This window comes from Pecten maximus, chromosome 9, assembly GCF_902652985.1.
Source record: "Pecten maximus chromosome 9, xPecMax1.1, whole genome shotgun sequence".
NCBI classification, from domain to species: domain Eukaryota; kingdom Metazoa; phylum Mollusca; class Bivalvia; order Pectinida; family Pectinidae; genus Pecten; species Pecten maximus.
In genome coordinates this window covers 31,349,586-31,364,769 of record NC_047023.1, presented here as the reverse complement: position 1 = coordinate 31,364,769, position 15,184 = coordinate 31,349,586, and the positions used below count along the sequence as shown (strand labels likewise).

General features: G+C 35.2%; 1 protein-coding gene across 1 annotated transcript in view; it reads left to right on the top strand.

The window, feature by feature from the left end:
- The first annotated feature begins 2,322 nt into the window (after window positions 1–2,322).
- LOC117334834 (vacuolar protein sorting-associated protein 33B-like) overlaps window positions 2,323–15,184 on the top strand; it is a 32,297-nt gene continuing 19,435 nt past the window's right edge. Inside the window, exons 1-13 of the mRNA XM_033894652.1 lie at window positions 2,323–2,411; window positions 2,902–2,982; window positions 3,821–3,885; window positions 4,251–4,368; window positions 5,032–5,172; window positions 5,409–5,513; window positions 6,635–6,731; window positions 8,060–8,137; window positions 11,153–11,226; window positions 11,493–11,579; window positions 12,971–13,064; window positions 13,291–13,365; window positions 14,388–14,452. Of these exons, the coding sequence (XP_033750543.1) occupies window positions 2,328–2,411; window positions 2,902–2,982; window positions 3,821–3,885; window positions 4,251–4,368; window positions 5,032–5,172; window positions 5,409–5,513; window positions 6,635–6,731; window positions 8,060–8,137; window positions 11,153–11,226; window positions 11,493–11,579; window positions 12,971–13,064; window positions 13,291–13,365; window positions 14,388–14,452 (1,164 nt within the window). The 5' untranslated portion in view covers window positions 2,323–2,327. The remainder of the gene's footprint in view (window positions 2,412–2,901; window positions 2,983–3,820; window positions 3,886–4,250; window positions 4,369–5,031; window positions 5,173–5,408; window positions 5,514–6,634; window positions 6,732–8,059; window positions 8,138–11,152; window positions 11,227–11,492; window positions 11,580–12,970; window positions 13,065–13,290; window positions 13,366–14,387; window positions 14,453–15,184) is intronic.

The window sequence follows — 15,184 nt, the reverse complement described above, 5'->3', positions numbered from 1 at the left end:
TAATGAAACCAAATATAAATATGTTCTATTTCAGTTCACTGTATAATATTTCAATGCAAAACAGATTTCCCCCTGTGCTCGTTTTCCTTTTAAAAATTACATATCAATATTGTCATTGTCAATCAATTACTTTTTTGGGCAATTTATGTTATACTGTTTGGAGATGTTTTTTAGCACACAATTACGAATCGACTGCAATAGGAAGTTGTATTTTGACGTTCAGAAAATTTCACTTAATATAAAAAGAGTATATTCTTTCTCAAAATCCATCACAGTATCTAATGTATTCAGAGTTGTGATAATATTATTGTTATATGCAATGTCTTCCGCCAATTAAAAGCATAAACTAATTAATTTTGACACAGATTGTATGAAACAACATGATCACCAGTGACATTTGGATTGCATTAGGCGATACATTTTTTCGTCAAAACAACATTTGAATCGTAATCAAGGCTCTATCGTTAATACATAGTAAAGGTGGAACTCTTATATATGCACACAAATAGTATTAACTTGCAAGAACAATATTTTATAGGGGAAATATATGAAATCTTATCATCAACAAAGACGCCCGCTTCAACTTTATCGCTTCAGCTAATGCAATATCCGGTGGTGATGCATTGGAGATGATACACAGTGATATTGGGGCATTTACCTCATTACAAAGACAAAGGTGGTCGAGTCCAAGGCTGATGAATATGAACATGTTTGACGACGAAGTAGATAGGGCTAGTAGTGAGGATTGTGAACTTTATTATCAGGTTTTTTTCCAAAATGGGTTTTTTTTTTCCAAAACGGGGTTAAAGGATTATAGTTATTCGAATTACAATTTAGTTAAACATTTATCAAACAACGGCTTTTATTCTATGGAGTCACTCGTTTGCCCCGAGGATCTGCCGAAGCTGGACAGACTAAGTTTTTAAACCAACAAAACAGCCAAGGATAGATTTAGGTAGTCATAAATAAGTGATTCCATTAACAGACATCCAGGTCAAGGTGATGTCTTTGTGGAAACAGTTTCAACAGCAACAAGATGTAATGGGAGTTCCAACAACTCCAGGTAAATATACACAAGAGGCCCGCGGGCACAAACGGTCAACTGACTACAAAGATTTACAACATGAAAAGTAATTTTTATATCCAGACCACTCGGTAAAATGGCACTAAGATTCTGTCTTCAATAATGGCATTACTCGACAGTAATTTCAGTCATTGAAAGGATTAAAGTCGCATTTGAACTAATTTTCAATTTTTGGCAATTTTGGGGTCATTCTCTTTTGTCCCAAGGCGTCGAACAAGCCTCATTTATTGTCCTCCCCTAACGATGTTTCAGAACAAATGGTTGTACACGTGTAATTTCCTCACATATAAAGGAGATGTAGCGTTTTAATGCAAAAATTTAGCTAATTTCCCATTTCGAAACAGTCTCACCAACCATACCAAATTTGGTTGAAATCTATTCAGGTATATGGGAGAAGCCGATTTCCCCAGTTTCTGCTGACGTGCTTCAACCATTGGCCTACGGGGCGCGATACCTTCGTTAAATTTGGTTGGGAAAAAAAAAAACTTATTCCCCAGATTTGGTTGAAATTTGCCCGGACGTATGGAATAAGAAATCGAAGTAAAAGTTTATACGCCACTGACGGAGTATGAATTATGGTAGGTCCCCTACTGTATCTACATATGTAGTTTACCAACTGACCTATCGTTAGTGCTCAAATCAGGTTCCAAGGAAAAGATAGAGAATATCTCTCCAAATAAATGTTAAATAGTAAATTCTGTACAAATTAGTCGAGGATGGTACCATTGCTTAGGACCAGATATTCGACGTACAAAGCACAGTTGTTGTTTTTTTTTATCAAAGTTGAGGTCAACATTTGGTCCCACTTCAATTTCGTTTAATTTTTACCATATGTAGATACATTAAAATTAACCATAATCGCATAAATTATTAATCATTATTTCAACCGGTAGTCGTAGTGGACCTCCTTGCAGTAATACGAAGTTGACAGGATGGGATACCCTAACAAAATAGTAAACATTAATGTAATTTGTTTACGAAATCTGTCACATTGACATACATGAAGCGTAAATTTTTTTAATTAGTTTTTTTACGATAGCGGCCAACAAAACATTCCTAGTTTTTTCTTTCTTTTTCGTTTTATATTCAATTGTGCACAAAAACCTCCTGTCCTCACAAAGAGGTATTTGAAATCACGTTTGTACATTAATGTAAAAAAATGTAACCCTTGCTTTTCCGGATATGCATTTCACCGCGGTCGTTTCCTTTATTGTTTTATTAGAATATTGTATACTTCCGGAAAATGTCAGCGCCCTCGACTGATTTCCCGAACGTACAGAAAATTCGTGATGTTGTTCGAAATGAACTCGCCACCCTTTTGTTGTCAGTAAGTAAGGGTGTACAATATAGATAGTTTTGACATCCCATATACATATCGCCTTAAATCACTTCCCTATTGAATTGAATACGGAATATAACTGTTATGTACTCTCTGCTCTACTCTACTGTAGCTAGATCTGTAAAGACTCTGAGTCAGCTGACCAGAACACTAAGTAGAACGCTAGCTAAAGGTATGTCCGCTAAAACTGACCATAATCACAGGCCCCAAATTTCTGACCGGTCACAATTACTAGTTACTACTTACATGTATGCATAAATGAGATATTTATTTACCCCAGAACACCAATTTAGTCTCAATTAGGTGTTTTATTCCGTCCGTATAGACCCTTGCTTTACGCTTGTCAAAAAGGTACTAGGTCTGAAAAGTTCCAACACATTGACAGGGGACATATAACTTATAAGCCTGATCCTTTTATATGTCTAGAGATTGTAATCTCAAGTCAGAAATTACATATTCTTATTAACATTTCTTACAGTTCAAAGGAAAGAAAGATTTGGTGCTGGAATCCGACTTAATGAAGCCACTGGATCGCATCGCTGGGGCCTCACTGTTAAAGGTATGTACTGGTATCAGTTGTTCTGATCAGAAAGTTTAATATAACAATGACAACCATCAGTGTATTGTTCGTTACGTAGAATAATTATGTAAAATATATAATGGATAATAATTTTTTAATTGATTCAGAGCAAAAAAGTTTTAAGAAAAAGTCAGTCCTTGATTAGGAACAAAAATATTTAAGAAAATGTTAGTCCTCTCCCTTATACTGTTGGGTACCTTAGCTACAATTGGTCATACAATTGTATTGGCTTTTCTAATCATTCCTCATTTACCTTACTGGGCCGCGGTGGCCGAGTGGTTAAGGTGTTCTGACACTTTAACACTAGCCTTCCACCTCTGGGTTGCGAGTTCGAAACCTACGTGGGGCAGTTGCCAGGTACTGACTGTAGGCGGGTGGTTTTTCTCCGGGTACTCCGGCTTTCCTCCACCTCCAAACCTGGCACGTCCTTAAATGACCCTGGCTGTTAATAGGATGTTTAACAAAAACAAACCAAACCAAATTTTACCCTACTGTACCAAAACACCTTTTTATGTCCCCGCCATGAAAAGAATTTCCTATGTCCATCTCGTCTTGTCCCGTCACATCCAATTCAGTCCCATCCCGATGCAATATAACTAGCTAATCTCAGGAACTGCTGATGCGATCCTCACCTAACTGTGTTTCGTGGTGTCAAATGGCAGTAGGGGCATTAATGTCTTACAGACATTTTCTAGTTTCTTATGCTGTTGGTATCCCTAGCTTCTTCATCTTTACTTGAACTTAATATCTAAAAGATTTATTATAAACTAAGAGCTTACATGTTCATGTTGTATGATAATCAATTTTCTTTTTTCAGCAACATGGAGTCGACAAGATTTTTAAACTAGATCCATCACAGAAATCAATACAGGGATGTGACCAGTATGTTAATTTTCTTTCACAATCAATAACTCTTTATGATCCACCTAAAATTTGTTTTGGGAAATAAATATAATTCCTACATGTACCTTGCAGACATTAGGTTTTAATCAATTAGAATATTAAACAAGCAGACAGGTCTTAATTGATAAGTCTATTACACTGATTTATTTACACCTAAAGTAAAAGTGTGTTGTAGTTATTTTCACATCCACACGTTGTCAAAGTTTGTTCACATGTATGAATTAACTAAGGAAGTACAGTATGATTATGGTCTTTGTCTCCCTTTGACCTTCCTTTGACCTTCATTTGACCCCCCTTTGACCTTCCTTTGACCTTCCTTTGACCTCTCTCCTATATGTTTTCAGACGTATTTACCTGGTAAGACCACGGATGCGGACCATGAAGCTGATAGCCGACCACATTAGTGGAGAAAAAAACTATGGAGCAACAAGGAAGTACAAAATCATTATGGTTCCCAGGAAGGCAAGTACTTAGTGGACATTGGCTACCAGGATTATCACAATAACAAGATATTAATAGTTCTGTCAACAGTCTTGCGTACACATATCCAAGTTGTAAAGTCTATGTAGGTTTTACTTTAGAAAAGAATATACATGTAGTTGTATAGTAGGCAGATAAAAGTGTACAGACATTACAATTTTATTGTCATCCCTGTCTGGGTTATCTCATATTTAATAACAACATATCTTGGTTTTGATTGGGGAAATAAACACCTTCCTAGGAAGTTAATACAGATCTATGATAAAAATATTTGAAAGAACACACCTTGATTCTTTTTCACCCAAAAGATTGCAAATGTTGATTACAAAAATTACAAAATTTTGTTGCTACATGTGCTATACATTTTTGCTAAACAGGCTGAACATTGTGTTGTAATCATTAACAGAGCTGTGAATAGCAATCTTTTCCCATATGTGTTGATTTAAACATAAAAATTAACATTGTTTTGTGATGTACAATTTTATGTGGTATTTATGGAACATCTGCAATGGAATAGTTTACCTATGGAAATCATTAAATTAAACCCAGTGGTAATGACAATGTTTACAGTGTTATAATCTAATGACAATAAAATCTTCTGTTACTTACTTTAGCCTTAAGTACTATTTAATTTAATTTTAATAGCTGCATGTTTGTGAAATGATCCTGGAACATGAGGGCGTATTTGGCGACGTGACCTTAGATGAACTTGCACTGGACCTCATTCCACTGGACCGGGACATCCTGTCGTTGGAGCTCTCAGAATTCTTCAAAACATTCTACTTGGTACTGTCACAAATTTGTAAAACAAAACATAAAAACTAATTTCCTTCAGTATCTGATGAACCCCTCAACATTTCATACTCACACCATGGTATCATAACACAAGTTCTAATGGTGGTCATCAGTCAAGGTTAAGGGATCAAACACCATACGCTTATTTATCATTTTTGAGATAAAAAGTTCGTAAGCTAGCTAGGTATCTCTTGAATCCTTCAACTCATTTTTATCATATTTTCCAGGAGAATGACCATGTATGGCTGCACACTGTAGCCAAGTCATTGATAGGACTTCAGGCTCTCATCGGGATGATTCCAAATGTCTACTGCATAGGTCGTGGGTCAAAGGTAGGTAAAATGTCAAATATCATAGGTCGTGGGTCAGAGGTAGGTAAAATGTCAAATATCATAGGTTGTGGATCAAAGGTAGGTAAAATGTCAAATATCATAGGTCGTGGATCAAAGGTAGGTAAAATGTCAAATATCATAGGTCATCTTATAGTTGTAAGATCATCAGTTTGTAAGACTTTAGGTTATTATAAAGTTATAGGGTCAACATTAGATTGATGTTTAAGAGGCAGTTATATAAATACACTTAAATGACTAATAACAAGCATATACTATAAATCAGATTATTTTTGCAAGGTGCAGTTTTTGCTTAAAATCATTAAAGTGAAGGGTGCTATTTTTTAGCCCAAAGGATAAGTAAGCTTATGGAGTGATTCAGCATCCATCCAGCATCAACTTTTCCCTTTAAATAACTCCTTCTCAATAACCGAGAGACCTAGTGACCTGATATTTAGCTTATAGTATGCTGGGGTGAATGGCTACCAAGTTTGTTCAAATGAATGACCTTGGCCTACATTCAAGGTTACAGGGGTTAAAATATTGAAAATTTTTCCCATTGACTAAGAGCATGGGGTGTAGGCTGAATGTCTTTGGCAGTATGCTTCAGTGAGATAGCACTTTAAAGTCAGCATTACTTCCACGCTGTCACAAAGAGTTTTGGTTTGTTTTTGTTTATTAACAGCCAGGGTCATAAAGAGACAAACATGAACACATACATATCATACACAGGGAGGTTGTCCTTATATGACCATAGCTGTTGATAGGCATTACACAATTCCAAACCTGTGGGCTTTTTGTTGGATAATTATAATATCAAACAATAGATATGTTCCTTTAAAATTGGATATGGTGAATATTTTTGTCAATCAAAATAATGGTAACAAGTGATTAAGTTTTGGCATAAGGGGATTGTAGAATCTTTAATAGTTGTAGCCTGTGTAAACATTGCATTAGTCATGTACATACCAATTCTTGATAATACTGTCCAATACAGTATATAAATGAGAAATAAATATTTCTTTAAGGACATACATGTACATACAATGTAGTTATGATACTGAGTAAACTCTATATTGTATTTGTGAAAAAGTATTATAATTAGCTGGTACCATTTTTTTCAGATGGTTTATGATCTCATGAATTCCATACTCGGAGAAAAACTTGCTGAAACAGATTATAGTCGGAATGAAATTGGAAACCTAATTATCATTGACAGAGGTAAATGTTTATCCTAGCCTTTTGTAACAATAAGTATTTTGACATTCAAGATGGCCACCACTGGCCACTGTGCTGTTCTAGTCAATAGAATTTAACAATATTCTCACTTAAATAGGGAAAATTAAAAAAAAACCTCAACATTCACAAAACCCAAATATGAGTGACGTAGTGAGGTCACTATAGGAGGTTAGGGTTTATAGACTAAGGACAGGCTATATCAGGAGAGAGATGGTATCCTCTAACTGCTCCAATGATGATACACCCGGGATGCAGAGTCCGGAGACAGAATAGTCTCTCCGATAGCTATCCAGGAAGTAATGTTTCAGGACGTCTGAGGAGGGACAAAACTTTTGTACTCCATCAGATATTGATTTTACCAGCCAGGATTGACGGATGTTGTTTATGTTGGTGAAAAGAGTGTAATCTACGTGTTAGGAGGGATCCAGGCCCAGAGGTTGGGAAGTCCTTCACTCAATCCTCTCTTGCCCGGCCAAATAGTTGACCCCTGGATAGGATAGCGATTGATATATATTGAGTGACATTCAGACGACAGAAAAAAAGGAAACCCTGACACATCATGATGGTGTGTGACTGTTTCTCCTAGTGAGACTGGGTAGAGACCATTGACCCAATAATAGACAGATTGTATGTAAAAGGGGATCACCTGCTCAATCATGTGAGTTTTCTCCAGGTGTTCATGTTTTAGTCCTGGAATAAGACCTCTTGTGGATTAACTTGCCGTATGGAATGCACCTATTTCCCCCCATATGATTATCGACTTGTCTGCACTCAATATGCTAAAGTTCAACACAACAGGTCATTCTGACCGAACTATATATACAGACCTATTTGCAAGTTTATAAACTCCAGTATGGTTACTCAGTTAACAATGTAAACGAACTCTGTAACTCTTACTCGTTAATTTACTACTAGGTAATGTAAATATCTAAAGTATAAAAACATTCACTCGAAATGTCACAACTTACAGATGTACCATGACATTTGTAAATATTAGACATAGAGAATGAAGATTTAAAGTCGTAATAGAATACAGAAACTTTTATTTAGTATCCATTAATTACCTATTCATGTAATGTCTATCCTAATGTTGCTACATGTAAAGCCATGGATAGATTTTCATGATATGAACAAAATACAAATTAATACATAGTAATTTATATGTGTGATGACAAAAATAGAATGTATCCTTCCATGTCATATTTGCACCTGCCCTGATTTAGAAAGGCTGACCCATACATCCAAATTATACTTGACAATGTGTTCTATTTTTAGATATGAACTATGACAACCCTATGTTCTATTTATAGATATGGACCTTGTGACACCCTTATGTTCACAGCTGACCTACGAGGGTTTAATTGATGAAGCGTTTGGTATCAACAGCGGTAAGTAAGCTGTGTTTATCATTAAGTCGGCTTGATGAAGTGTTTAATCATAAAGCAGGTGGCTAATTATACCTTTGTGCTTCATCAGCAGTAACAAAGCATGTACAGTAGTGGATTGATATTATGACAATGGTACAGTAGGTATTTTTGTATGACAATGGTACAGTAGGTGTTTTTGTATGACAATGGTACAGTAGGTGTTTTTGTATGACAATGGTACAGTAGGTATTTTTGTATGACAATGGTACAGTAGGTATTTTTGTATGACAATGGTACAGTAGGTGTTTTTATATGACAATGGTACAGTAGGTATTTTTGTATGACAATGGTACAGTAGGTATTTTTGTATGACAATGGTACAGTAGGTGTTTTTGTATGACAATGGTACAGTAGGTATTTTTGTATGACAATGGTACAGTAGGTATTTTTGTATGACAATGGTACAGTAGGTGTTTTTGTATGACAATGGTACAGTAGGTATTTTTGTATGACAAAGGTACAGTAGGTGTTTTTGTATGACAATGGTACAGTAGGTATTTTTGTATGACAATGGTACAGTAGGTATTTTTGTATGACAATGGTACAGTAAGTATTTTTGTATGACAATGGTACAGTAGGTATTTTTGTATGACAATGGTACAGTAGGTGTTTTTGTATGACAATGGTACAGTAGGTATTTTTGTATGACAATGGTACAGTAGGTATTTTTGTATGACAATGGTACAGTAAGTATTTTTGTATGACAATGGTACAGTAAGTATTTTTGTATGACAATGGTACAGTAGGTATTTTTGTATGACAATGGTACAGTAAGTATTTTTGTATGACAATGGTACAGTAGGTATTTTTGTATGACAATGGTACAGTAGGTATTTTTGTATGACAATGGTACAGTAGGTATTTTTGTATGACAATGGTACAGTAGGTATTTTTGTATGACAATGGTACAGTAGGTATTTTTGTATGACAATGGTACAGTAAGTATTTTTGTATGACAATGGTACAGTAAGTATTTTTGTATGACAATGGTACAGTAGGTATTTTTGTATGACAATGGTACAGTAAGTATTTTTGTATGACAATGGTACAGTAGGTATTTTTGTATGACAATGGTACAGTAGGTATTTTTGTATGACAATGGTACAGTAGGTGTTTTTGTATGACAATGGTACAGTAGGTATTTTTGTATGACAAAGGTACAGTAGGTGTTTTTGTATGACAATGGTACAGTAGGTATTTTTGTATGACAATGGTACAGTAGGTATTTTTGTATGACAATGGTACAGTAAGTATTTTTGTATGACAATGGTACAGTAGGTATTTTTGTATGACAATGGTACAGTAGGTGTTTTTGTATGACAATGGTACAGTAGGTATTTTTGTATGACAATGGTACAGTAGGTATTTTTGTATGACAATGGTACAGTAAGTATTTTTGTATGACAATGGTACAGTAAGTATTTTTGTATGACAATGGTACAGTAGGTATTTTTGTATGACAATGGTACAGTAAGTATTTTTGTATGACAATGGTACAGTAGGTATTTTTGTATGACAATGGTACAGTAGGTATTTTTGTATGACAATGGTACAGTAGGTGTTTTTGTATGACAATGGTACAGTAGGTATTTTTGTATGACAATGGTACAGTAGGTGTTTTTGTATGACAATGGTACAGTAAGTATTTTTGTATGACAATGGTACAGTAGGTATTTTTGTATGACAATGGTACAGTAGGTATTTTTGTATGACAAAGGTACAGTAGGTGTTTTTGTATGACAATGGTACAGTAGGTATTTTTGTATGACAATGGTACAGTAGGTATTTTTGTATGACAATGGTACAGTAAGTATTTTTGTATGACAATGGTACAGTAGGTATTTTTGTATGACAATGGTACAGTAGGTATTTTTGTATGACAATGGTACAGTAAGTATTTTTGTATGACAATGGTACAGTAGGTATTTTTGTATGACAATGGTACAGTAGGTATTTTTGTATGACAATGGTACAGTAGGTATTTTTGTATGACAATGGTACAGTAGGTATTTTTGTATGACAATGGTACAGTAGGTATTTTTGTATGACAATGGTACAGTAGGTATTTTTGTATGACAATGGTACAGTAAGTATTTTTGTATGACAATGGTACAGTAGGTATTTTTGTATGACAATGGTACAGTAGGTATTTTTGTATGACAATGGTACAGTAGGTATTTTTGTATGACAAAGGTACAGTAGGTGTTTTTGTATGACAATGGTACAGTAGGTATTTTTGTATGACAATGGTACAGTAGGTGTTTTTGTATGACAATGGTACAGTAGGTGTTTTTGTATGACAATGGTACAGTAGGTATTTTTGTATGACAATGGTACAGTAAGTATTTTTGTATGACAATGGTACAGTAGGTATTTTTGTATGACAATGGTACAGTAGGTGTTTTTGTATGACAATGGTACAGTAGGTGTTTTTGTATGACAATGGTACAGTAGGTGTTTATGTGTTGCCTACTTTTCTGTTGCCCACAAAAAGCAGGTGCCATATAGGTATCACTATGCCGGCGGTGGTGTCGTCGTCGTCCCCACAGAGGTTTCCATGAGATAACTCAAGTTCCCTTAAGCGGATCAAACTCAAACTTCATGCAGATTTTCCTTACCACAATTGCTTGTTTGGGATTGCTTTTAACAGGCCATACTTAATAGAATTCCGTCTTCCTTCTGGTCACAGCGTAAAATTCATCCAATCACTTATCTAAAAGGTTTCAAAGTCCTGTGGCCTTCTAACAAGTTTCGAAAGATGTTACAGCTCCAGAAAGTACTCTCTTTGTATTCTTAGAATCTTTCTCAAGGGCAGACAAATCCCATGTCACACCAATATGGGGTCATTAACTGTTTTATTATATTGAATAGAGATAACAACAAAATGAATTTAATGTTAACATTAAATAAGAGCTTGTAAGGTCACCTAATACGTCACACTGAGTTTGTTGTGGACATTGTTTATAATTATTATAGGTTATGTGGAGTTTGGCCCAGATGTGACGGGTAAAGATCAGTCTGTCAAACTAATGCTCAGCAGTGAGGATGAGGTAGGATATTGGTATAAATATATTTAGATTAACAGGTTATATGTTAATACATGCTGATATAACAAACATATCCTTTAAGTTTTTGATGAATTTGACCCCTCCACTTCAAAGCTCAGAAAAGTTATAGTTAAGAAAAGACTCTGTCATGATATTGCTGGTTCTTATTTTTTAGATTTCATCTAAATACATTAATTATATTGATAAAATTCAAAATTTATTTAAAATATATTGTGTCCTGCCATTTCATGTTCTGTTCTCATTTTCAGATATTTGAAGAAGTTAGAAACCGCCATTTTTCCCATGTTTTTTCCTACCTAAGTAACAAGGCTAAATCTCTGCAGTCAGATTTTGATGTAAGTGCTGTGACTTTTCTACCTGTAGTTTCTGCATCACTGTATCATAATGTGTGACTATTGTGAAGACACTCAGGTGAAATGAGTTGTGATTGCCCATTGTGAAGACACTCAGGTGAAATGAGTTGTGATTGTCCTATTGTAAAGACACTCAGGTAAAATGAGTTGTCACTGTCCAATTGTGAAGACACCCAGGTGAAATGAGTTGTGATTGTCCCATTGTGAAGACACCCAGGTAAAATGAGTTGTGATTGTCCCATTGTAAAGACACTCAGGTAAAATGAGTTGTGATTGTCCCATTGTGAAGACACTCAGGTAAAATGAGTTGTGATTGTCCCATTGTGAAGACACTCAGGTGAAATGAGTTGTGATTGTCCCATTGTGAAGACACCCAGGTAAAATGAGTTGTGATTGTCCCATTGTAAAGACACTCAGGTAAAATGAGTTGTGATTGTCCCATTGTGAAGACACCCAGGTAAAATGAGTTGTGATTGTCCCATTGTAAGGACACTCAGGTAAAATGAGTTGTGATTGTCCCATTGTGAAGACACTCAGGTAAAATGAGTTGTGATTGTCCCATTGTGAAGACACCCAGGTAAAATGAGTTGTGATTGTCCCATTGTAAAGACACTCAGGTAAAATGAGTTGTGATTGTCCCATTGTAAGGACACTCAGGTAAAATGAGTTGTGATTGTCCCATTGTAAGGACACTCAGGTAAAATGAGTTGTGATTGTCCCATTGTGAAGACACTCAGGTAAAATGAGTTGTGATTGTCCCATTGTGAAGACACCCAGGTAAAATGAGTTGTGATTGTCCCATTGTAAAGACACTCAGGTAAAATGAGTTGTGATTGTCCCATTGTAAAGACACTCAGGTAAAATGAGTTGTGATTGTCCCATTGTAAGGACACTCAGGTAAAATGATTTGTGATTGTCCCATTGTAAGGACACTCAGGTAAAATGAGTTGTGATTGTCCCATTGTGAAGACACCCAGGTAAAATGAGTTGTGATTGTATTAGATGTGTTATGTACCCTTATTTTGTCCTGGACAGTTCTATAATACACTCAGAAATAAGAGAAAAGCCAGTCAAGCTTTACTGAACCCCACATATACATGTAAAGTAATAACATTATAGTACGACAAGTCTGAGGCTTAAAACATTGGCTACACAACTTCTGTGACAAAGTTACATCAGGTTAATGAGTAATGAGAATTTCACAAGTAGGTAAATCCTTCTAAGTCTAAACAATTACATAAAGAAGTGAGTTATTATAATTACTCAATTCATTTATGTAATTGTTCTGTAATTTCAAATTTGATAAACATTTTGTTTACAGCCAAAGAAATGAACCTTTTGGAAGTTTAACTATCATTTTGGATCTGTTTCAGAAAAGACATACTCTAAAATCTGTTGGTGACATGAAGAACTATGTGGCTAATGAGTTAAAAAATCTGAAAAATCAGAAGGCAGTTCTGGCACATCGTAAGTTAAACATTGATGTTGTTGTAACTGAGCAAAAGTTAACACATAATGAACAAAGGCAACGCTTATTTTACAATACATGTATGAAATGTTTTCTAAAAAAACCATTGCCAAGAGGAAAAAAATTCTATTATATATTGTCTTGAAACATTAAAGAGGGAAAAAATTATCTTAATAAATCTAGAAATGTTGTCAGCAGTTTTATATGCATGTAAACTGTATTTAGATATCGGAGCATGTGAGGTAATACTTGGTAAGAAGACGAGAGGAGACTTCCAGGAGATTCTACAAGCCGAACATTGTAAGTGTGTCTTGTTACTGATTATGTTTATTACTTTCACAGCAACTTGATGACTGAACACAAATACATGTAATTATTCTAAATGATATGTCATGTGTTTAATGTTTTTAAGCATGTTGCCTACTTTAATTTCATGTAATACAATTTTTACATGGGCGGGGGATCTTGATGACTATGTCCTTGTTTACTTGACTATCATTGTTTTACAAACTTATATTACTTATTTTTGTTGACTGGGATTGAAGCGTGTTGGGGGTTTTACTGTGGGATGACCAGAGTACCTGGGGAAATCCTACATGGTCAGGCAGGTGACGGTGACCCCATACTTTTCATGTCTGATTGGGGAATCAAACCCCAGCTGTCTAGGTAAAAGGCCATTATGTTACGACTGTGCCACATGACCAAACAGTCTGTAAGATTGATGATATAAGGATACTTTTATGTGACTTAGTATTACCTCCCTTCTGCATTATGTTAAAGGCTAATTTCTAAAAAAAGAGTTATCTTCCTTTATTTGTACACCAGTGCTACCTCTGTCATTTCAGGTTGCAAGCGATGAATCAATGGTGTAATGATTAAACAAAATATTTCTTTAAAGTTTTCATCTATGATGAGATATACACTAACAGTCATGATAATATAAAAATTGACACATTGACAGTTAGGATAATTAAAAAATTGAGGAAAAATAGTTACACAAAATATCAGCTTTGTCCACATGATTTATGATACTGGAGTGGAAATAATCATTGTATTGTCTTTGGACCTGAGATATGACTGACATCAGTATCTCTTTTCCTCCATTATATAAACATATGAAACATCTATTTTTCATAAATGCCCTTTTTTATCCTGACAACTTATAACTGTCAGAAAATTATATCTGGCTCTTTAAGGTGACATTAAATTGATTATTTTCATTAAAAGTGGAAGAAAAGGGTTTATTTTAACATTACCTCAAAGTAACCTTAATCCTGTGAAACAGAGTTATCTCCCTTCTGTAGATATATTTCTCGTTACAGCCATGTTGGAGGGTTCTGGATTAAAAGAGAACATCAGCTACATAGAGGAACTAATTAACAAACAGGTAAGTAACTCATGATGTAGTAATTAATAAACAGGTAGGTAACTCATGATGTAGTAATTAATAAACAGGTAGGTACATGTAACTCATGATGTAGTAATTAATAAACAGGTAGGTAACTCATGATGTAGTAATTAATAAACAGGTAGGTACATGTAACTCATGATGTAGTAATTAATAAACAGGTAGGTAACTCATGATGTAGTAATTAATAAACAGGTAGGTAACTCATGATGTAGTAATTAATAAACAGGTAGGTAGCTCATGATGTAGTAATTAATAAACAGGTAGGTAACTCATGATGTAGTAATTAACAAGCAACGCAACCTCATGATGGGAGGTATACAGTTGTAGGTGGTCAGGGAGGTACATGTATATACAGTTGTAGGTGGTCAGGGAGTTATACAGTTGTAGGTGGTCAGGGAGGTATACAGTTGAAGGTGGTCAGGGAGGTATACAGTTGTAGGTGGTCAGGGAGTTATACAGTTGTAGGTGGTCAGGGAGTTATACAGTTGTAGGTGGTCAGGGAGTTATACAGTTGTAGGTGGTCAGGGAGGTATACAATTGTAGGTGGTCAGGGAGTTATACAGTTGTAGGTGGTGAGGGAGGTATACAGTTGTAGGTGGTGAGGGAGTTATACAGTTGTAGGTGGTCAGGGAGGTATACAGTTGTAGGTGGTGAGAGAGTTATACAGTTGTAGGTGGTCAGGGAGGTATACAATTGTAGGTAGTCAGG